This window comes from Heloderma suspectum, chromosome 12, assembly GCF_057233095.1.
Source record: "Heloderma suspectum isolate Gila_16-S chromosome 12, 16-S_ref, whole genome shotgun sequence".
NCBI lineage: Eukaryota > Metazoa > Chordata > Lepidosauria > Squamata > Helodermatidae > Heloderma > Heloderma suspectum.
In genome coordinates this window covers 9,940,534-9,965,098 of record NC_139469.1, presented here as the reverse complement: position 1 = coordinate 9,965,098, position 24,565 = coordinate 9,940,534, and the positions used below count along the sequence as shown (strand labels likewise).

General features: G+C 47.9%; 1 protein-coding gene across 1 annotated transcript in view; it reads left to right on the top strand.

Moving 5' to 3' along the window:
* The window catches only part of RADIL (Rap associating with DIL domain), a 90,953-nt gene that overhangs the window by 41,226 nt on the left and 25,162 nt on the right, over positions 1–24,565 (top strand). The window contains exons 5-10 of the mRNA XM_084818289.1: positions 220–257; positions 8,556–8,716; positions 11,636–11,748; positions 19,378–19,615; positions 23,136–23,308; positions 24,359–24,509. Coding sequence (XP_084674415.1) covers positions 220–257; positions 8,556–8,716; positions 11,636–11,748; positions 19,378–19,615; positions 23,136–23,308; positions 24,359–24,509 — 874 coding nt within the window. The remainder of the gene's footprint in view (positions 1–219; positions 258–8,555; positions 8,717–11,635; positions 11,749–19,377; positions 19,616–23,135; positions 23,309–24,358; positions 24,510–24,565) is intronic.

The window sequence follows — 24,565 nt, the reverse complement described above, 5'->3', positions numbered from 1 at the left end:
CAAAGGTGGGTAACTGTGACTGCCCATTGACTAGGGACAGACAGGTCAGCCTGTGTTCAGTCTGCTTCAGTTCCTAAATAATCTGGGAAATGTGGCTAGTAATGTTAGGACTGATGGTGTAGATGTGTGCGCTTTCTCTTTCTCTCCCTGTGTCTGTGGCATATATTCACTTTAATTGCTTGTTTGTTTCTTTGTTTCTCTGTTTTTTCCTGATTCTAGGAAAAAACCAATGAGCTTGCTGAGAAGCAGTCCCAACAGTAAGTCTTTCACATCTAGACTTCATCCTGCTTTTATTTTTTATTATTTTATTATTTTATTTCTTTATTAAATTTCTATACCGCCCAATAGCCGAAGCTCTTCTTTTGACGCTCATAAGTGGTCATCTAGATTACTGAAACATGTTCTGTGTGGGACTGCCCTTGAAGAGTATTCGGACACTGCAGCTAGTGCAAAATGTGGCAGCCAGATTGCTTTCTGGTGTACATTTTTCACCATATTACACCGGTCTTATAGTAACTGCATGGGCTTCCTATTTGTTTCCAGGCCCAAATCAAGGGGCTGGTGCCTACCTATAATGCCTTAATCGACTTAGGGTCAGGATATCTGAAAGTCCACCTCCTCCTATATGAAACTGTCCCTGGGTTGTGATAATCTGTGGATGCTCTGTTGTATGTCCCACCACCAAAAGAGGTTTGGTTGGTGGGAATGCAGGACAGGGCCTTCTCTGTGGCAGCCCCCTGGATATGGAATTCCTTTCCCATCTAGGCTAGACTAGCCACATCCCTAATGACTTTTAGGCAGGCAGCCTGGCTTTTAATGGTTTCTAATTTGAGTTCCAAGGTTTAAGTCTGCACACTTCTCGGTTTTAATGCTCTGTTTTAATCCTGTTGTTAAATTAAATTAGCGTGATATTTTGCTTTATAAGTGGCCTTCCTTTATAAGTTGCCAGACCAAAAGGCTGTATAGAATCTTCATAAATAAATAAATCAATAAATAAAATTCTGTGCCAGGTTACCTGGGAATAAGCCCCATTGAGTACAGTGGGACTTACTTCTGAGTAAACATCTATAGGATTGTGCTGCACATCACCTAAACTGAGGTCTGAAATGGAATTTGGCCATTGGGCTGAAGGAGGTTCCTGCCCCCGCGTGCCTAGGGATTTATGTTCCATTTGTATTTTGTGGATTGCCTTTCATTCCATCATCTGCCAATTGACAGAATCGGATTTTTTTGTTCCCAAATTTGCGCAAATTCAGATTTGCAAAAATGCACATTTGCACGAATTTGCATCTGCAAAACTTCACATCTGCACCAATTCACACCTGTGCAAATTCTTGCCCAAATGCACATTTTCACACATTAGCCTGTGGGAGAAATGTGCATTTTGGGCGGGGGGTGGTGGTTAATGTGTATTTTTCTATGATGAAATTTGCGCAAAATACCTGAAGGTTAGAAAAACGGTCAGCAAGTCCACAGAATCCACCCAACGGGAACAGCTGGTCCAATGTGGAATCCGCTGGTCGGATTAATGAAAATCCGAACTCATTTGGTTCCGTTGCGGATTTCTCTTGACATCCATTCCCCTGCCCCAGCGTACAGGAACGTTGCGGGGTGGGGGGAGTGAAGGAGAGAGAAAAACATTGGCACAGTTGCCCAACCCATAATACATGAGTCCTGGCACTTGAGGGTGGGCCGGTACATATGAAGATACAGGGTGGGAATCTGTCCTTAGCAATAACAAACAGTTCCCAAATTTAGTCCAAGCGAGGCAGCTGTCCATGCTGAAGCCAACAGAGTATAAATAGAGTATGCAGGGACCATTTTCATGTCAGCCTTTAGAGTGGAACGAGGCATCTTTCTCCCTCTTTATGGCCTTAGGTCTCGAGTTTTTCTGTACTGTACGCCATCACTCCGTATGGATTAGCAGTCTCTTTTCAGTGATTTGTTTTGCATCAACCTCCACTACAAAAGAGTCTATTTTGTTGTTCTTTTGTATGTTTGTTTCCTCCCCTCCTCCAGCTTCAAAAAAGCTGCATTCATGGCATAATCCTGTGCCTGTCTACTAAGAAGTAAGCCCTGTTGACCTCAATCGGACTTACTCCCAGGTAAATGGGTATGGGTTTGCAGCCTTAGTGAACTGATGTTCCAATCCCTCTGATTTGATTTCTGCACCATTTTCCCCCTCCTCTTGTTCCTGAAATTGCTCTGATTGTCCCTTGGTTTCTTTCTTTTACTGATTTCTATAACACCCAACCACAGTTCATAAAACATAGGTTAAGTTTAGGTTTGAGTTGAGTGGCCAAATTGGGATTCTCAGAAGGATATTTGAGGAGACTTGCTTTCCTTGCTGCCAAGACTTCAGTGAAGCAAAGAATATTCAATATGAGTGTTCAAGTAGATAATGGACTGTTGGGTATTTTAAAATCAGCGCCCATTTATAATAGGGGTTTACGGATTGTACTCACCCTCGTCTGCCCGTGGGTCCGTGGAGGTGCGGGGAGGTGAGCCGGTCCTTTACGTAGGCAAAGAGCAGGGACTCAAATGGCATAGCGGATGCTGTTTGCGTCCCTGCTCTTTGCTGTGATAGGCTACGTAAATCTTTACATAGCCTATCATGGCAAAAGGCAGGGACGCAAATGGTGTCTGCTATGCTGGACGCCATTTGCAGCCGCAGACAGGCAGCAGCGGACGGCAGCGGATGGATGGTGGCAGGTAGGATCCAGCCGGCGTGGATTCCTCCGGGTGGTGGAGGTGAGTCATTCTGCTGCGGACTCCGGGGGGGGGCGGATTCTTAGAATCCGGCCTCATTGGAGTCCGTGGTGGAATTCTCTGCCATCCCTAATTTATAAGCGTCTTTCCTCACTGCCCCTGAAACGTCCGACTTATTTCACAGATTTAATAAGTTTTGAACTCAGGAAGGCTTTCACTAAAGCTCGGCTGAATATCATTAGTGGCATTAGAGGGAAGATATAAGGGGATTCCATATAATGAAGGGGTCTGTTCCTGCAATTGTAGGTCCATTGAAAATCTGGCCCATGTGGTACTTGGTGCCCGAGATTTGAAGCAGAGCGTGAGAGATTTCTCGGGTCTATTCTCCTGAGAAGAGCTGGAAAATCTGACCAAGACAAAATAATAAAATTGTTGGAGGATAGAGACAAATTTGTCACATTCAGAATGGTGAGATTTATTGCAGCCGTTTTAAAGAAAACATAGGTTAAACCCATCAGATACATAAATATAATGACACAATGTCAAATCCAAAACAAATTAAAACCGCCACCAAATTAAAACCACCAAAGGAAACCCAACAGCAGCAGTGCAAGGACTTAAAAAGCACCAACACATTTTTAAAACTGAAAGACTAAAAAGAAAAAGGGAGAACTATTACTGTTGTTGTTGTGATTATTAATTTGAAGAATTTTTATCCCACTCTTCAGTCAAAGTGGCTTATAAGAATCAATAATCAGATATTCCCTGTCCTTAGGCTTACAATCTAAAAAGACATGAGGCACAAGAAAAGGGATTGGAAGGGAGGAATGAAAAAAATGATAAACGATGCTTGATTCAATTGCCCAGATGGATGGGAATATAATTATGCTGGAACCAAGTGTACTCAGGTTTGACCTGCATCTATTGCCCTTCTGGAGTGGCCTGTTCCTCTTTTCTTTCTTATCATCTGCAGTCTCTCATTTGAATTCAGGCTTAGTCTGTTTCTTCATCCAGTCCCATCAGGGCACGATGTTTTCTCAGAAGCCCTTATGGTGGCAGTTGTGGGACAGATCGGCCACCACTGGGAGCTGGATGGTGGCCGCTTATCAAGTTGTGTCTGCTTCTTGTTTAACTCAGATGAACTGTTGTGGATGGTTGGATAGTTCAGGTTAGGTGAAGGGTGGTGTTTTGATAATTAGAATGATTTGCTTGCAAGGGTAAACACAACACACCTCTCAACTAAGCTGGCTGCAGAACTGATATGTTTGACATAGAAACATGGCGTTGGCTGTCCTTTTGTTTTTCTTGGTTTGATGTAACTATGCTGGTCATCTTTTGTATGCCTTTTTTTAAAAGCAGAAGTAAAAATTGCAAAAAGGATATAAATTAAAACAGCAACAGGTAACCTCCATGTTCGGTTTGAGGGTGTCATGACTCCCTTCATCCTTCCAGTGTGCTGCAGAATTTGATGAGGATGAGGCACAGGCTACTTCCTTGGGGTAGGACATTCAGGGCCCTCCTGAACAGAGGACACAACCCTGCCATCATCCTCTGACTCAGAGGATAAATCCCCAGCACAAACTCCATCTCCCTTGCTTTGCAGAAGACTCAGGCTACAAAATCAGGTGAGGGCACTTTAACAATCCAGTCAGCTGCTCCTGGAGGGGTGAAGCTGTCCACACTACAGGTCTTGGCAGCCCCCATAAGGCTTCAGTTGGCTTTAGCGCCCTGCTGAGACAACATCCTCCTATTATTATAGTATGAGAGAGTTCCAGCCAGCAGGACCCACGTGGAGCTATCCAAGGTCCTGTTTTCTTCCTGCCTTGATCTGACTGCCAGCAGATGCTACCAGCTTCCCCTTCAAGCCTCAAGGAACGACAGAGTCACTTTGAGTACCACATTACAGGGATAAATAACAGGGAATGGCTATTGCGTTCATGCCCTAATTTTCCAGAGGCAACAAGAATGCCAGATGAGATGGACAATAATTTGATCCAGCAAAGCAATTTGCGCAGTCTGATCTGCTGAAAACCTTGGCCAGAGAGGCCTCCACAGGGCATCCCTGAAGGGAGTCCGGCATGCATCTTATGCATGGGCAGCGGCCAAATTCTGCCACATTGGGGGGAAGTGTGTGTGCCTGATGTAAGTTTTTGGGAGGTCACGAGGGCAGGTTTTGAGTGTCTTGCGGTAGCTCTTTACTATGCTACCATGAGTAGCAGAAGCGCAGTAAATTCAGCAGGCCGAACAAGCCATTATGAGCATGTCGGTCTGGGGCTTAGCTTTGCAATGGGTCTGACACAGGTGGATGATGGCCAAATGGGCCTGAGGCTTGTGACGTGGTCATGCACAGGCTGCAGGTGAGATACAGGTTCAGGCCGTAGCTTACTAGGCTCCAGCTCCACTTCCCCCGGCTTGAGGCTCCCGAGGACAAACCTGGTGTCCGTGTGATGCCTGATGCGCCGATTTGCTTCGTTTGCATAATTTGTGTAGATTGCAGAATGCTGCTGGCGTCGGCACAGAATTTGGGATGGAATTTTGCTTGAGTTGTTGTTTTGTTTTGTTTTGTTTACCTCCGAGGACCGACTGCCACGGCTCCGACGGGTGAAGCGCGAAAAGGACCAGTGTATCTGCCTCCTAAGTGCAGCCGTATCAGTCCGCTTTCCCCTGTGCATATTGCTGCCTTATCCGGTCTGAGCCGTGGCTGTACGTCCATGATCAGCGCTGTGATTAGCTTGTGGCTCCCCCCCCCCCTCCTTTAAATATTTGACGGCAGAGCCCAGAAATACACGGCGGCACACAGAGGTCTTTTGTGCAAGATCAGAGAGATTCGATTAAGGCAATCCATTCACGAAGGCTTGAATTATTATTGCAGCAGGCTTCAGTCCCAGCGGGGACGCGGGGAACCAAATCCAGATTTTTTTTTTTATTCTTGTCCTCTTTAATAATTGGAACAATCTTAGTGAAGAGTGCAGGAGGGACCGTGGGGCCTGTCGTTCTGGCAAACGTCGCCGAAACGGAGAAATGTGTCCATGTGCTTTTATTTATTCGTTTCAACAAACACTCTGCTGGTGGCCGTCGATGGAGGAGACCAGCTCCTCAGCGTAGGCCTGAGGGCAGCGGAAGCTGGTGGCTCTGATGTCAGTGGGGCGGGGAATCCGCTCCGGGTTTCAGTCAGAGCCAGTCAGAACTCTAAAGGAGCTTCACACCTTGGATAGCTGCTTTAGAGTTCTGACTGGCTCTGACTGAAACCCGGAGCGGATTCCCCGCCCCACCGACATCGGAGCCACCAGCTTCCGCTGGCTGGGGGTGAGGAAAGCGCATATTCCAAAGGAAGTTTCTTAGAAAGCAAGGAGCAGGTAGAGCCAGCCTGATGTTGTGGTTAGAGCAGCCCTCCCCAACCTGGTGCCCTCCTGATGTGTTGGACTACAACTCCCATCATGCATCTGAAAGGCTGCCATGCAGAAGACAGAGCAGAGTTGTTCTGCTCCACAGGGCAGGAGTAAAACCAATGGTTGGAAGTTGCAAAGAAGCACCTTTCAGCTCTGCGTTCGGAGACATTTCCTGACAGTGAAGGCTGTTGGGCAGTAGAATAGACTGGCTTTTGAGGGGACGGCTATTGAGGTGGTGGGTTCTCCTTTACTGAAGGTATTTAAACAGAGACTGGATGGCCACCTGTCAAGGATGCTGTAGCTGCACCCTGCAGCACAGAGCCTGCATTGAACAGGGGGTTGGACTAGAAGATCTCTGAGGTCCCTTCCAACTCTATGATTCTATGGTCCATCCAGCCCAGTACTGTTGACACAGACTGGCAGCAAAGGCTCTCTAGGGTTTCAGGCAGGGCTTTTTTAAAGCCCTACTTGAAGATGCCAGGAATCGAACCTGGGGTCTTCAGCATGCATGGCGTATGTTCTGCCAGTGAGCTGCGGACCCTCCTCTTAGCAGAGGAACACCACCGCTCACACATACACACAGCCCAGCAGCCCATAGTTCTCTGGCCGATGGACGGGTTTCCCTGTGGATCTGCGGCTGGCAATTGGAGCAGAATAGTCTTTCTGGAGAGAGCGGGGGAGCAAGCTCTCTGCAGCCAATGGATGAGGCCACACATACACATAGCCCAGCAGCCCATGCTGATCTTTCCCTTGCTATGATATTTTTCATGGAAGACAGGGGATCCAGCCTCCCAGTGGCAGTTGGACCCCTGGTGCTGGAATTTGCGTCCCTTCTGCTCTGCAGGTCCAGGGCCTTGCACCATCTGGCCCAGTACTCTTGGCTCGGAGCGGCAGCGGCTGTCTGGAGTCTCAGGCAAAAGGCTGCCGTGGCCCAGTTAGTGGAGATGATTTTTGGGACATGCTCAAAAACAGACAAAAAGAGAAATGAAAATACTGTCAGCAACAGAGGCGCAATGGAATGAGACAGCTTGGGTGGTCATTTAAAAAACAAATCTTTAAAAAAAATTCAGAAGTCCCAAGAATTTGGCATCAAAAGGACAAAAATGCCAAACTTAAGTCCTACACGCAGACGAGGCTGCACAAAGCAGATGAAAAGTGAGCACAGAAGTTGCAGCCGGGATTGAGTTAGACTTGATTTGTATGTCTGTGTTCATGAGGGGAAAAACAATATTGTTTGAATTGGATGACGCCGAGCAAAAGCTCTGCATCTTCCTTTGGCCATCCGGTACTGGATGGCAAATTTGCAGTCCGCTGCTCGCCTGGGGCGAGTGGAAATTGCCTCCTGTGAAGCAGCAGGCAGCCTAGGAGATGGAGTGAAGAGGAAAGAAAGAGGGATTGGTTGAAGATGATTTGGAGAGGGACCATAGCTCAGTTGGAGCACTGGCTTTGGGTCCCAGGTTCCATCTCTGTCATCCCTAGTGAAAAGGGCCAGGCAGCAGGTGATGGAAAACACACCTTCTCTGCCCGAGACTGTAGCGCTTGATTTGCAGAGGGACCTCCCTGCCCCCCAACTTTCTCAACAGCCCCCTTAGCCCCTCTTCCGGGTGCCCCCACCAAATGAGGTGAGGTGGGTGGCTATGAAGGAGAAGGCCTTTTCAGTGTTGGCACCTCAGTTGTGGAGTGCCCTCCCCAGAGAAGCTCACCTGACGCCCGCGCTGTAGTCTTTTCAGCACCAGGTGAAGACCTTTTTATCTTCCCAGTTTTTTTAGTCCATTGGCTTTGTTTTTAAATCCATCACCGTGTTTTTGCGTCTTTGCACTGCTACTGGCTTTTACTCTGTTCTTTACTCTGATTTTATTCTGTTTTAAACTTTGAAGGGTTTTATATTATGTTTTATCATGTTTTATTTTTAGGGTTTTAGTTTTTGTGAACCGCCCATACAGCTTCGGCTACTGGACAGTATAAAAATGTAGCAAATAAAATAGATAAACATAAGCTTTTTAGAAGGTTACAATTCGGATCATAAAAGTCCTCCCTACCCCCTATGCTAGCGTCTCAATTGGGCTCCTGGGACCTCTAGAGTAAAAATGAGGGGGGGGGGGAGACATAGTTGCTAGATATGGATTTAAAGTAATGTCTGATTCGGCCTTCAGTGTGAATCTTGGTATATCTGGATTTGGGAATGGGTGGTGTGTGTGTGTGTGTGTGTGTGTGGGAGGGAGGGAGAGGTTTGGGGATCAGTCACACAAATACAGTTTTGTTTTGCATGTGAGCTTCAGATGGTATATCCATTAGCTCAGTGATCAAAATATCCCCAGAGAGGCTATCTTTTGCTGCTATGCAGGCTTAGGGGCAAAGATCCCATTTGGAGGCGGGGGGGGGGGCAGGGTCAGCTGCAAGAATGCAAACATCTTTCTCCATGCTGGATGTCTTTTAACTCTTCGCCTGTCTCGTCAGCCAGGATCCCATGTCCCTCTCCCGTTTCACCGTCACAGACCTGCTGCCGGATTTGCAGCATGTCCTCTTCTGGATGTCTAACTCCATCGAGATCCTGTACTTCGTCCAGCAGAAATCCCCAGTTTACATCCAGAACATGGAAGAGGAACTGGATATCAAAGGTAAGGCCTGCACTCTCTCCTCGGCCGGACTATCCGTTGGGTCGGTGGGAGATTTGAACTGCACTGCAGTCGTGTTACCAATGGCTTCCTTGAAGGTGTCGTAGAATGTATTGTGCTGGATAAACCCAGTGGTGTTGTGGAGGCAGGGCCTGCAAGGTGAAAGCCCCGGGGCCTTTTGATTAGCAGGGACGATGCCACCCCCCACTCAAGATTCCCTGTTCCTCTGAGCTTAGCTACAGTCTTCACAGTAGCTAGGGGAGAAATGGATTTTCCCAGCCACAAATATACATATACATACGTGTGTGTGTGTGTGTGTGTGTGTGTGTGTAAACGCACGCGCACACACACACACACATCAACAAAGCTGCCTGCATTTTTGCACTCTCCTGGCTACTGTGCCTGCCATAATGAGTGCCTTGACTCAATGGAGGCTGGTGGCTCCGATTTCAGTGGGGCTGTGATTCCCTTCTGGGTTTCAGTCAGAACCAGCCAGAACTCCAACGGAACTATCCAAGGTGCTGAATCCTAGGCCCAAAATGGGTGCAGCAGCTTGGATAGCTACTTTAGAGTTCTGGCTGGTTCTGACGAAAACCCAGAATGGATTCACAGCCCCACCGAAACCGGCGCCGCCAGCCTCCCACGCCTGCACGTCGATGTTTTCCATTGACAGCACGGCCCAAGACTTGAATTTCCTCCGGTACAACCTGCTGTCCAGTCACTCACATCAGCCAGACCACGCTATGACTGCCCACGTGAAACGGTTGCACCATTCCCCCTTAATTCCCGGGCTCAATATCGCCGGCTTCTTTAACCCCTGCCCGCCAGAAAACAGGCCCTTGCCTCCCACTGCCCTTGCAAAGAGAAGGAATCCCCCTTCTCAAATGAACAGAGACAGCTGCCAGCACAAGGGAGGCGAGCCCAGTGGGTGAAGCCTGGCTAATACCTCACTCACGCAGCCTCCCTTCATCTTCCCTGCCCTCTTCCAGCATCCCTTCTGGGAAAACAGAGGGAGCGAACCAAGCTGAGTTCTGGATGCTCTCCCTGTTCCTGCCTATCTCGGTTCTCATGCTGTAGCCCAATAGGAAGGTCAAAACTAGAGAGCCAGCATGGTGTAGTGGCTAGAGTGTTAGACTGGGAGTCAGGAGATCCAAGTTCTAGTCCCCACTCGGCCATGGAAGCTCCCTGGGTGACTTTGGGCCAGTCACAGGCTCTCAGCCCAACCTACCTCGCAGGGTTGTTGTTGTGATGCTAAAATGGAGAGGAGGAGGAGTATCTATGCCACCTTGGGTTCCTTAAGGAGGAAAAAAGGCAGGATATAAATGCAATAAATTAAATAAATAAATAAATAAATAAATAAATAAATAAAACGGGATGGGGGTGGCAGGAAAATTCATATTCTGCTACGTTTCCAATCAGCACTCGCGTGCTTTCTCTCTCGTTCTGGATGGCTGTCCTGGCAAAGGGACAGGCATGTGTGAAGCCGGTTGAAAAGTGAACTGACAGACTCCAGGAAAGTCATACTCAATTCTCCCAGAGGATTTTGCCACAGGCCAAAGGATTAAGGACTGTTGGGTTGTGTATGCATGGGTACTTAAAGGCAGGGAGGTCGGCCTGCCCAGATCTGATGATATTGCTGAGGTAGTCTAACTTCAAGAATTGGTACCTAAATTGGCTCATTTTCGTCTTCCCTCCTGCTCTTTTTTTTTTCTTTGACATCATAGATTGGGAGCCTGTGGGCAAAAACTGTCTTGTTCTTTAACTTCTCACAGATCATCGTTGTTGTTGTTGTTGTTATTATTATTATTGAATATAGTGTTGAATGTCTGTCCTGGCTGTACCACATGAGACCCCAGTGGGGGGCTTGCATGACTGAATACAAAATTCATACAAAATTTTCCTGCATATAGAAAACTAGTATGTCAGGGAGAAGGTTAGACTAGGGTAAATTGACAAATTAGAATGTTAAAATGCCAGTTTGACTAAAATTAATCCCCAAAATTGCCTCTTTTCTCAGAAACATCAAGATGACTCCAGATAAGAGTTCCCTTCAAAGATTATTTAGTCCTGATATTAGCTTGATGACATCATGTCTTTGTCAGTCCATAACTGTAACTTTTACTTGACTCATATCTGGTCCCTCCCAAGTACCTCTTACGGGGAGTCCACCCCTTAAACCACATCCTGACCTTTAGCTGGGAGCATTTTGAATGTCTGGAACTTTATCTCTGAGCAGAAACATTCCATCTTGATGCTTGCCTTCCATTTTAAAACTGAGCAGAGCAAAGAGGTATGATTGCATCGCAAAGAGGTATGATTGCATCGTGTCGCTGCTATTCTAACAACCTAAAAGAACCTAAATTAGCTAAAAATGTCTGCCCTGGGCAATCCCCTATTTCAAACTGTCTTCGAGCTTTTCCACATGAGGCATTTACATCGTGCTCGTCATTCTCTACTTACAGTTGTTTACAGGATCTTTACACGATGTTGTGACCCTCCAGTTTCACTTCTGTTTTTAAACAGCACTTTCGGCAAGTTATTACTTTTGAGCAGGGAAAATGCAGTGTTATTTGTGAAAGGGAAAGAAAACACTTCTTCCAGCTGTGTAATTGAGCTATTCTGCTATACCACAGTGCCGCCTAGAGTGTATATAATGGAAAAGCAGGAAAGGAAACACTCTTCGTGTAGTGCTCGAATCTCAATTCTGCTGTGAAACTGAGAGCAAATACAACGGATTAGCAGCCTTGTGTAGAAAATCTCGCTAACTCTGAGGGAAAAAAAATACTGTCTTTCTCTAGTCAAGTTTGAGGAGAGAGCCACTTTGAGTTGAGCTCCAGGCACGCCACTTATTGAGAAACCGGTGTTCAGCTGTAGCTTCAAATCTGGGGCTCTGTCCTAATGCTTTCTCTCCCCTCCTTTTAGGTTCCAAGGAGTCTCTCTTTTCCCTGACGATCACTGCCAGTGAGGAAGCCATGACGGTTCTCGAGGAAGTCATCATGTATACCTTTCAGCAGTGCGTCTACTACATCTCCAAGGTACACCCGGTAGCAGGGCCAGTTTCGGACAATGAGGAGGTTGGGTGTTCGCCGAAGCCCAAAGGCTGGCAAACCTGCATGTGCGGGTTACCTGCTTCAATGCTCCCCCAGTGCAAAACAACAGCAAGGACAGCCCTCCTTCGACTGCAGGTAGAAAACAAGCATACCAGGGAGAAAGATTTCTCCCAGCTATGCTAGCTTTCTACTTGCAGGATTTTTTTTTTTAATGTAGGGAAACCTGTAAAAAATGGTATCCCTGACCTGTGTTCTGCAATGGCGCCCAGCCCTCTCTACCGCCTCCGTCTGCTGCATGTGTAGAACCAGTCTTACCCTTGATTTTTCACCAACCCTTTTTGAGGAGGCAGAAGGTGGTGGAAGGGAGGTATATTTCTCTGTGTTGCCTAACATCCTGCATGTGGTAAACTAGAACATATTGGGTAGCATATAGAAATACGTTCTCTATCCGAAGCGGTGCAGTCTAGAATCCTTCCAGTTCGTTTTCCATAATATGTAGAATAGCTCTGACCGGCTTGACGACACCAGGCGCTGCCTGCCTGCGAAGACAGAGGCAGACCGGGGCGGAGAAGGGAAATGGCTGCGTCGATAGACTTGAACTTGATTGCACAGATGGCTGCGCCATGCGAGAGAAAGCAATTCTTTGCAAGAGTCACTGCTGCTGCAGCTCTCTGCGTCCTGCACTGCGCCATGGGCGCATCGAGCTGTGCATGGCTGCAGTGACTGTCACGGAGAGTGATGACAGAGCGAGAGGGAGAAGGGGAAAGAAACTCCTTCCAACCCTTAGACATTTTCCGGGACGTGGAGAACCAGCTACTAGGTTATATTTTACGAACAACAAACGTTTCAGTTAGACAGGAGAAGTTTAGCATCAGAAAGGCGGTTGTTTCAATCTCCAGGTTTTATTTACAAACAATTCGGGTCACTTTCCTTTCTTCTTTTTCTTAACCTCCCTCGCCCCGCCCCCCAAATTAGCAAAAATTTCTGTGTCACTTCAGAGGCTGATGCATTTCTTGTGTCATGGGCGCATGTTGGCAATGTTATAGCCAAGGTTGCAAGTCAAGGAAAAACTGCTTCTGTCACAGTCACTCACTCTTGCTGCCTTTGTGGTGTAGTGGTTAGGGTGTTGGACTTAGACTGGAGATACCCAAGTTCAAATCCCCGTTGTTGTTGTTCAGTCATGTCCGACTCTTCGTGACCCCATGGACCATAGCACGCCAGGCCTTCCTGTCCTGCGCTCTCTCCCGGAGCGTGCTCAAGTTCATATTCATTGCATCCGTGATGCTATCTAGCCATCTCATCCTCTGCCGTCCCCTTCTCCTTTTGCCTTCAGTCTTTCCCAGCATCAGGGTCTTTTCCAGGGAGTTTTCTCTTCGCATTAGGTGGCCAAAATATTGGAGCTTCAGCTTCATTATCTGTCCTTCCAATGAGCAGTCAGGGTTGATTTCCTTTAGGATGGACTGATTTGACCTCCTTGCAGTCCAGGGGACTCGTAAGAGTCTTCTCCAGCACCACAGTTCAAAAGCATCAATTCTTCGGCGCTCAGCCTTCCTTATAGTCCAGCTCTCACAGCCATACATTACTACTGGGAAAACCATAGCTTTGATTAGACGGACCTTTGTCGGCAAGGTGATGTCTCTGCTTCTTACTATGCTGTCTAGGTTGGCCATAGCTTTCCTCCCAAGGAGCAAGCGTCTTTTAATTTCATGGCTACAGTCACTGTCTGCGGTGATCTTGGAGCCCAAGAAAGTAAAATCTGTCACTGCTTCCATTTCTTCCCCTTCTATATGCCAGGAAGTGATGGGGCCAGATGCCATGATCTTAGTTTTTTTAATGTTGAGTTTCAAACCAGCTTTTGCACTCTCCTCTTTCACCCTTAACAAGAGGCTCTTTAGATCCTCTTCGCTTTCTGCCATTAGGGTGGTATCGTCTGCATATCGGAGGTTGTTGATAATTCTCCCAGCAATCTTAATTCCGACCTGTGATTCATCCAACCCGGCATTTCTCATGATGTACTCTGCATATAAGTTAAATAAGCAGGGTGACAATATGCAGCCTTGTCGTACTCCTTTCCCAATTTTGAACCAATCGGTTGTTCCATGTCTGGTTCTTACTGTTGCTTCTTGACCCTCGTACAGGTTTCTCAGGAGACAGGTAAGGTGGTCTGGTACTCCCATCACTTTAAGAATTTGCCACAGTTTGTTGTGATCCACACAATCAAAGGCTTTAGCATAGTCAATGAAGCAGAAATAGACGTTTTTCTGGAATTCTCTTGCTTTCTCCATGATGCAGCGAATGTTGGCGATTTGATCTCTAGTTCCTCTGCCTCTTCTAAACCCAGCTTGTACTTCCGGTAGTTCTCGGTTCGCATACTGCTGAAGCCTAGCTTGTAGGATTTTGAGCATCACCTTGCTGGCATGTGAAATGAGCGCAATTGTGCGGTAGTTTGAACACTCTTTGGCGTTGCCCTTCTTTGGAATTGGAATGTAAACTGACCTTTTCCAGTCTTGTGGCCACTGTTGAGTGTTCCAGATTTGTTGGCATATTGAATGCAGCACTTTAACAGCATCATCTTTTAGGATTTTAAATAGCTCGGCTGGAATACTGTCATCTCCGCTAGCTTTGTTGTTACTAATGCTTCCTAAGGCCCACTTGACTTCACTCTCTAGGATGTCCGGCTCAAGTTCAGTGAGCGCACTATCATGGCTATCAGGGACATTCAGATCTTTCCTGTATAGTTCTTCTGTGTATTCTTGCCACCTCTTCTTAATCTCATCTGCTTCTGTTAGGTCCCTGCCTTCTTTGTCCTTTATCATGCCCGTCTTTGCACAAAACGTTCCCTTGAGATCTCCAATTTTCTTGAAGAGATCTCTAGTCTTTCCCATTCTGTTGTTTTCCTCGATTTCTTTGCATTGTTCATTTAAGAAGGCCTTCTTGTCTCTCCTTGCTATTCTCTGGAACTCTGCATTCAGTTGGGTATATCTTCCCCTTTCTCCCTTGCTTTTCGCTGCCCTTCTTTCGTGAGCTACTTGTAAAGCCTCATCAGACAGCCACTTTGCTTTCTTGCATTTCTTTTTCTTTGGGATGGATTTCGTTGCTGCCTCCTGAACAATGTTACGGACCTCCGTCCATAGTTCCTCAGGCACTCTGTCTATCAGGTCTAATCCCTGAAATCTATTCCTCACCTCCACTGTATATTCATCAGGGATATGATTTAGGTCATACCTGAACGGTTTAGTGGTTTTCCCGACGTTCTTCAATTTAAGCTGAAATTTTGCAAGAAGCAGCTCATGATCTGAGCCACAGTCAGCTCCAGGTCTTGTTTTTACTGACTGTATGGAGCTTCTCCATCTTTGGCTGCAAAGGACATAATCAATCTGATTTCGATATTGACCATCTGGTGACGTCCATGTGTAGAGTCGCCTCTTGTGCTGTTGGAAAAGAGTGTTTGCTATGATCAGCATGTTCTCTTGGCAAAATTCTATTAGCTTTTGTCCTGCTTCATTTTGTACACCAAGGCCATGCCTGCCTGTTATCCCGGTGATTTCTTGACTTCCTACTTTAGCATTCCAATCCCCTATGATGAAGAGGACATCTTTTTTTGGTGTTAGTTCTAGAAGGTGTTGTAGGTCTTCATAGAACCGATCAACCTCAGCTTCTTCGGCCTCAGTGGTTGGGGCATAGACTTGAATTACTGTGATGTTGAATGGTTTGCCTTGGATTCGTACTGAGATCATTCTATCATTTTTAAGATTGTACCCCAGTACTGCTTTTCCCACCCTTTTGTTGACTATGAGTGCTACTCCATTTCTTCTAAGGGATTCTTGTCCACAGTAGTAGATATGATGGTCACCTGAATTAAATTCGCCCATGCCTGTCCATTTTAGTTCGCTGATTCCCAAGATGTCGATGTTCAATCTTGCCATCTCATGTTTGACCACCTCCAGCTTACCTTGATTCATTGATCTGACATTCCAGGTTCCTAAACAATATTGTTCTTTACAGCATCGGATTTTCTTTTCACCACCAGACACATCCACAGCTGAGTGTCCTTTCGGGTTTGGCCCAGCCGCTTCACTCTTTCTGGTGCTACTTGGAAATACCCTCTGCTCTTCCCCAGTAGCATATTGGACACCTTCCGACCTGAGGGGCTCATCTTCCGGCGTCATATCTTTTAGCCTTGTGATACGTTCCATGGGGTTTTCTTGGCAAGAATACTGGAGTGGGTTGCCATTTCCTTCTCCAGTGGACCACATTTTGTCAGAACTCTCTGCCATGACCTGTCCGTCTTGGGTGGCCCTGCACGGCATAGCTTATGGCTTCACTGAGTTACGCAAGCCCCTTCGCCACAACAAGGCAGTGATCCATGAAGGGGATCACTGCCTTGTGGGGATCAAATCCCCACTTGACCACAAAGCTGACTGTAAGTGATCTTGGGCCAGGTGCTGCCTCTCAGCCTAACCTATTTCGCAGGGTTGTTGTGAAGATAAAAGGACTGGCCATGATGAAGCTAGACATGATCAGGTTAGACTATTTCTCTGCTGGCGAACACATGACAAATAGCCATATTCAATGAGAAGGGCATGCTGTCCCTTCCGCCTGGCCTTCACTTTATTCAAAGGCACAGCGCAACACTTTGCACTCAGACAAGGTGCTAAATGATTCCCCCACCAGGAGCAGAAAGATAACCACTGCCCATGATGGACCCTATTTTGCCTGAGGGCAATGGACTGGTTCCTTAGGATCCATGGTGGTCTTCCTGCGAAGGCCTCCGCATGTTTCTGGAAGGGCACTTTGAGGGGATGAGAAAAGAAAAGGAGGAGGGAGAAACATACCATCCCTGGCAAAGAAGAAAGAACCAGCTAGCTCATTCTTTCACCACATCAGCCTCCAGCTCGTGTGTGACTCAGTTAAAATAATTAAGGGTGCCATCCTATGCAGGTTTAGACAAAAAAAAAAAAATCCTACAACTCCCGGCATGCCCCAGCCAGCCATGGCTGGCTGGGGCATGCTGGGAATTGTAGGACTTTTTTTCTTTCTAAATGTGCATAGAATTGTACCCTTAAATTATAATAAGTCAGAATTTAAATAGAAATACAGTACACCTCACCCTACTGTGCCTGCCTGCTCAGTCTGCTGTCCAGGTGCCAACCGCAGAAGGGCAAACATAGGTCCTAGGGTCCTTTGTCTTTAAACCATCCTCTGGCCGCCCTTCCAATGTAAAAAAAGGACCCCTGGCCACGCTGCTGGTACAGAGATGCCACGTGGGTAACAATGGCCTCTTGAGTCCCCGGCACGAGGAAAAGGAACCTCTTGCTGCCGTTTCCGCAAAGCCAGACAGAGCACGCAGTGTGCAAGTGGAAAGAAAGGGCATTTGTGTTCAAAGGGTGGGGACCACTTTCCACCGGAGAGAGAGCTGTAACTGGCACAGACACTCTGCCTTTTGCCCAGAGCCCGTTGCCAGCTCTGGCATATGGAGGGACTTGGGACTCCTGGTTGGGAAGCAGCCTGTCTCCCTCCGCCGCCCCTCAGCTGTTCCTGGTTCTCCTCCACCCCACCCCACCTGGCCTCCGCCTTCCCTCTTTGTGGAAAGATTGTTCCCCCATTCCGACACCCTTTCCCCCACTTTCTGTGTGGGTCATTTCAGGACCTGGTCTACGCACGCAGCGGGATGAAGCGGTGAGCATCCCAGAGTGGTGTTATGGGCTGTACCGTTTTAGACCACCGGTAGGGGGGATGCTCCCCCATGTAAACAAATAAACAGTTCCCAACAGCAAAAACCTGCATCTTGGAGAAAGAGGGTCTGGAGTAGCTTATTGCCTCTTGTGCTAGGTTTCTATTTGCCGTGATGGTTGTTTTTAACATAGGGGAACCTTTAAATAAATGGTATCCCCCAGAAGTGGTGTGGTCCATTCTATCACCTCAGCCCTCTCCATCATCTCGGCCTGCTGCCATGTGGTGGCTAGACCTCTTGCTGGGCAGGAACTATGACTGGACGCCTTTAGCCCTTCACGTGGAACACTGTGTGCAGTTCTGGGCACAGCACCTCAAAAAGGATATTTCAGAGCTGGACAAGGTGCAAGAAAGGGCAAACAAAATGATCGAGGGGCTGGAGCAATTCCCCTGTTTGTTTGCTTATTACATTTATACCCTGCCTTTTTTTCCTCCTGAAGGAACCCGAGGCGGCGTACGTAATCCTCCTCCTCTCCATTTTAGCCTCACAGCAACAACCTTGTGAGGTATTTTGGGCTGAGAGTCTGTGACTGGCCCAAAGTCACCCAGCGAGCTTCCGTGGCCGAGTGGGGACTAGAACCCAGATCTCCCGACTCCCAGTCCAACACTCTCGCCACTACACCACGCTGGCTCTCCCTGTTAGCAAAGGTCACAACGTTTGAGGCTGTTTAGCTTCGAAAAAAGGGCAAGTAAGTGCAGTAGACAGGATAGAGGCGTACAAAATTATGCCTGGTGTGGAGAATGTGAATAGAGAGACACTTTTCTCCCTCTCTCGTAATACTAGAACCCAGTGGGGTCCTCCCACGAAGCTGATTGGTGGGAGATTCAGGACAAATGAAAGGAAGGACATCTTCACACAGCGCAGAGTTAAACTATGGAATTCGCTACCACAAGATGTAGTGATGGCCACCAATTTGGATGGTTTTAAAAGCGGATTGGACAAATTCATGGAGGAGAAGGCAGTCAATGGCTATGAGTCCTGGTGATTATATGCTGCCTCCAGTATCAGAGGCAATGTGTCTGTATACACCAGTTGCTGGGGAACATGGGCAGGAGGGTGCTATTGCATTCATGTTCAACTTGTGGGTCTCCCTCAGGCAACTGGTTGGCCACTTTGGGAACAGAAGGCCGGACAAGATACGACAGCCTTTGGTCTGATCCAGCATGATTCTTTCTGTATTCTTAATATCCTACGACCTGTATCTAGTGTGCGCGGTTTTATAGCTTTGACTGCTTTGCATGATTTCCTCACTAATAGCCATGGGAAAGAGCGATTGAGGACTGAAGTCCTACCGGCTTTCCCCAACCAGGCTACAGCTCCCATACTACCCACTTGCTGGGGATTATGGGAGTTGTAGTTTGATATATCTGGAGGGTATCAGGTTGGGGGAGGCTGTAAATTCTGTTTAGTCCTTCCCATTCCTCTGTCTCTCCCCCAGACTTCAGAGATTTCATCAGAAATCGCCCACATACTTGCAAGCTGAGATTCTTGGGATGATGCATTTCTGCCTTTTTGCAGTTCCAGTTTCCATAGCCCAAAGCCTAGTTTTGCAACACTGCTGCTTTGGCCAAGCTGTAGCCCTGAAACCTCTCTGGTGTTGTTGAACTCTGTATGGTGGATAAGATTTTTGGGATGGAGGCTCTCAAGGTTCAAGTTCCCACTCAGGCAAGAAGCTGATGGGATGGCCTTGGGAAAGGTGCTCTTCTTCTCAGCTTAACTTACCTCACAGGGTTGTTGTGAAGATAAAACCAGAATATCCCCCCCTCCACCTGAAAACTACTCTTAGCTTCTCAGAGCTCCTTGGAGGAAGGCTGGAGCGCAAATGTGTTTAGGAATAAGTAAAAATCTGCTTTTCCTCTTTTTATCCCTTCCATGTTCAGTCTCTCTATGTGTCTTTGCCCCCGCTGCTGGAATGCAACCCATTCCAAAGCGAAGGGCGTGACGGCTGGCTCACGTCTCCCCCACTGCCCGAGGAAATCCGCAAAGTGGTGCTGGTCTACCAGGCCACCCTGGACCTCCTCCACCAGTATGACGTGCACCTGGAAATCGCCTCCCAGATGTTCGCCTACCTGTTCTTCTTCTCCAACACCCTGCTCTTCAACCAGCTCATGGAGAAAGGTGAGTCAGCCGATGCGCTTGGCTCATTCCTTGAGTGCTGCTTCCTGACGGCTCCAGCTGAGAGGAGTGGAGACTGTCATCTGGGAGCGGAAGTTCTCTGAGGATCTGCAGGTGCTCCTTTCTGAAGAGACGGGGAGTTTCAAAGTGAACTCAGCCTCCTGAATCAAGGAGGAAGCCAGCTCTGCAGAGATCTGGTTGGCTGGTTGAGCATCAGAAAGCAGCTTTGGCGGAGGGGGATTTTCGGCAGGAAAACAGGCGGCTAGGAAGGGTTAACCCCTTGCCCCTATCTGGATCAGAAGCTGTAATGCCACATCAGTTAGTTTACAGTGCAACTCCCAGCATTTTCAGCCAAGGGTTGCAGTTCAACCCGTCTGGAGGGCACCAGGTTGGGGAAGGCTGGTTGAGAAACACTGGGGGAGAGTCCCAAGCACAGGACCCAAAGATGTGGTTAATGATCACACCTACATTTCCCTTGAGTTCTTGGAGAGCTTCCAGTTGGTGCTAGACAGCCCTGAGCCAATGGTCTGATGCAGGGATGGGAAAGCTCAGGCCTGGAGACCAAATCCGGCCCTCAGTTCCTCATCTGGCTCTCCCCAGGTGGCCACGCCTCCTTCTCTGGGCCCCACCCCCTTTCCCCCAGTCACTGGTTTGGTGGTTTCCAGCTTTTGTGCAGTTTTCCCACCATTCTAGGAGGTTGAAATGCTTCTCCTAGGGCTTAGTGACTGTCAGGAAGAGCTTTGAGCTAAAATATGCTTGTCTTTTTGGCCCTGCCCCTTTTGTCTTTGGCCACACCCCCTGGAATGCATCCCCTGAGAGCTTCTCCGAAAGGGAATTCAGCCATCTTTATAACCACCACAAATATTCCCGCTAGTTATGAGTCTGTTTCTGAAGAACGATACAGTGCTTGAGTGTTCAGATTTACACAGTACTCTTAATGTGAGTGTGATCCAACTTAAGAGACCTACTCAGCATTCAGAAGTGTGTTAATGATTGATCATTTAATTAAGTACCATGCAGTTATCAGCTAGATCAACTCAACATCCAGATAGAACTGATACACTTCTTGGCAACAACACAGTAGAGGACCCAGTAACGGGTTATTTATTAATATGTTGTATCATTTTATTTATTTATTTATTTATTTATTTAATTAATTAATTTCTATACCGCCCAATAGCCAAAGCTCTCTCATATCAGTTCTTTCCACATTAGAGCTTTTAGCACCACTACGACATTGATTAATTACTGGCAGTAAAATATGGTGGTATTTTTGGCTCTACCTCCTTTGCTTTTGGCCATACCTCCTTTGCTTTTGTCTCTGCCCGCCACTGGAAAGCTCCCTCCTCCCCAGAAGTCCTCTGAAATTGAATCCAGCCCACAGGCTGAAAGAGGTTTCCCAGCCCGGTCTGGCAGCATAAGGCAGGTTCCTCTGTTCAGCCTGCTCCTTGACCTGCCCCCCCCCCATCCTGCTCAACAAACAGATCCCCTTTCATGGAGAGCGGAAGGGATTGAAGGCTCCATCTGGGATCTGGTGCAAATTTTGCCAGCTTTTTTCTATCGGGGCATATCTTGGAGCGGTGTGACGTCGCTCAAACTATATCCAGTTCAGGCCTCTTTCAAACTTAGTAGACCTTCTGTGCCTCCCCCCCCCCCCCGACACACACTTCACAGCCTCCCTCACGGAATCGTCATTGGGCACACCCACCAGCTCAGTATTGTCTGGCAGCAGAATTTGCTGCCGAGCTCTGCTTCGAAACAGCAAATAGCAAAATACTGCTGTCTGCAGCTTAATTGAGAAGAAATATTTGTTCATTAATCATTCCTGATGACCTCTGTGTTTCCAACTTACATGGCTATGGGAATTCATTACTCAAAGAGGAGTTCTTGTGGATAGTGCCAAAGGATGTTATGGGAGCAAGAGATGGGGGAGCATTAAACCAATGTTGGGATCATGGGAGCACCCATAGCAACATAGGAAGCGGCCTTATACTGAGTCAGACCATGGGTCCATCTAGCCCAGTATTGTTGACACTGACTGGCAGCGGCTCTCCAGGGTTTCAGGAAAGAGTTTTTTCAGCTCTACCTGGAGATGCCAAGGATTGAACCTGGGACCTTTGGCATGCAAAGGAGGGGCTCTACCACTGAACTAGGGCAGCTGCTAGATGGATGCAGCTGAGAGTCGGGGTGGATGAATCTGTCAATGTTGGTTTTGCTAAACTGCCCATTTTTGCAGCCTTAAAATTTGTTTCTTCCCATTTCTGCCTCAGTCTGCAATACTTGTTGAATTGTCCACACAAAAATTTGCACACTTTTCTGTGCACATTTCTTCTAATTCATTCATTTTTGTACACAGTTTTTCCCCAATGATTCATTTTTGCAAGCAATTTCCCCTGGTTTTGAACATTATTTTTATTCATATACACATTTTTGTGCGCACGATTCCCTAGCGTGCATTTTTTTAAAAATTGGAGAACTGTGTTTCAAAATTTGGGAAAGTGCGAATATCAAAGTATAACTGTCTTTTAGTTGTGAATTGGTTGGGGAAGTGCAAATTAGTTAAATTTGCATTACAGTGTGAATGGAACACATTTCTCCCTCATACCTAGCTGAGAGCTAAAGTGTGTTGGAGAAAGGGAGGCATCTGTTTCCCCCACCTAGGACTCCCCAGTGTTTTGGAAGAAGCCACAGATTTCTCATAGAAATCATGCTTGCTTTGCATATGTGAGGCCCTGAGGCCCTAATATTATTCAAGACCTACTGATTTGAATGTGAAAGAATTATGGATGTGTTTAACCCTCCCACTGAAATCAGATGTCCTTGGAGCTTCTCGCTTTGTGGGAGTGGGGAAAGTGTGCAGTACGTTGCTAACTCTTGCCCTTCCCTTCCTTGCTAGCCTACATTTAGCTGATAACAGGGGTGGCCAAAATGTGGTCCGCTGGCCAGTTTTGGGCCCCCCACTGCCCCACCATTGAGCTGCCAGATTTGCTGCTGAAATTCAGCAGTTTGACAGCGGCAGAAAACCCCCCCAAATTCCATTTAAAATCAGGCGCACAGGGAGCGCAATTTTGGTTCAAGGATGGCAGGAAAACCGCTCTGAATTCCATTTAGAATCAGGCATACAGGGAGCACGGTTTTCGTTCAATGATGGCAGGAAAAACCCTCCGGATTCCCTTTTAGAAAAGGTGCACAGGGATCATCCAGGGAGTGCAATTTTACTTTCAAACAAGGTGCGCACTCCCAATGCACTTTGCTTTGAAGGGAAATCAGCCGTTTTGCAGCAAATGCAACAACACAGTGGTGAGGTGTGACCCCATGGTGGGTTTGGGGTGGGGGTAGGGATTGGCCTCTGGACCCCTGGAAGTTGCCCACCTCTGGCCCATAGGCTTTTGGAGATGGGGATCTGTCTTGTGCTTCTTGCGCTCCATTGAGCGCTGTGTACGCCGATGGCGAGGCGCCGTATTCATCACGATGCCAATAAGACGCTGTGGCGATCCTTCCATGCCGTTCCTCTCGTCCCCAGGCTCCTCCCTGGGTTGCTTCCATTGGTCGAGAGGAGTGAAGGTCCGAGCCACCCTGCGGATTCTCCTGGAATGGGCCCAGAGCGTGGGCTTCAGGCAGCTGGCGGACCAGTTCTTCGGCAAGCTCTCCAGCGTGGCAAGCCTGTTGGCCATGCCGAATTCCCAGCTGGTGCAGGTGAGGGCTGCCTGTGCCCGGGTAGGAAGGACAGGGCCGGCCCAAGACATTTTGCTGCCAGAGGCAAAGAACAAGATGGCATCCCCTTCTCATTCCATGTGTAAAAGTTGGCTGGACTGGTAGCTGAATCTTTCTTCAGCACTAGCAATGGGATGTTATCCTCAAGGCAGCAGAATAGCTTAGGGGGCACAGGACAGGCTGCTTGGCACACAGCTCTTTCCTCTAACACCGTGCTGCCACCTCCCAGCCTCTGCCACCTAGGGCAACTGCCTCACTCTGCCTAATGATGGGGCCAGCCCTGAGGAAGAAGCTTCTTGTCCCGAAGCAGTGGGAGTGCCAACCGCAGTGAAGCTGGGGGGGCGGGGGATGAGCTTTACGTATGCAGCCACCATCTTGTGGGCCGCACAGTCAAGGCCACCAATCAGCTTTGGGCTCACATGATGCTGGCCACATAGAATATCTGTGGGTTGTGTCACATGACCAGATGTTTTAGGGTAAGAGGGATGAGGGCCAGCATGCCACCATTTCTGTGGCCTGGTAAAACATCAGCTTGCCTTTCACATTGGACAGCGTTGGGCGTGTGGTTATATGAACCTGCTTTGCAAGTCCAGAACTTGCCCTCTTCTTATCTTCATCCCAGACAGGCTTAGCGGGAGGGTAATGGTTGGAACCCTCCTGCTGTCCCAGAATGCAATGGGACCGAATGTGAAGGCCAAGAGGCAATGCTCTCTCCTGTTGTCTCTCTCACCCAGGAGGACCGTCCCAGCCCACATTACAATTTGAGCCCTTGCGCGGGTTTTTCAGGACCAAGTCCCACAAACCGGCTAAGCGTGGCGTGCCGCTGATCGGTCTGAGGGCAGCGTTGGCTGAAATCTGTTTTCTGTGTGTGCCAGTCCAGTTGCCCGGTCCATTTCTGCACCTGCTAAATGTCAGTCGCCACGCAGAAATGGTCTCAGGGAGAAGCCCACGGCCATTCGAAGCTGCTCTTTTTATAAATCCTGAAAACGATGATAAATGAAGCTTCATCCAGCCCTTCCTTGGTTTGCTCAGATGACGTGGCCCATGCTGAGAGCGGAATTTCCAGCCCTGGCTGCTGCCCAGCTGCATCACATCCTAGCCCAGTACCAGACCTCGCCTGACGTGGGGTGCATACCTGTCTGGCAGCCTAGCAAGGAAGACAGTCTTGCTGCCTTCAGGACAGGTAAGGCACGAAATCATAGCATGGCTGGGTTGCCCTGGCATAGGCCCCGTCAAGAA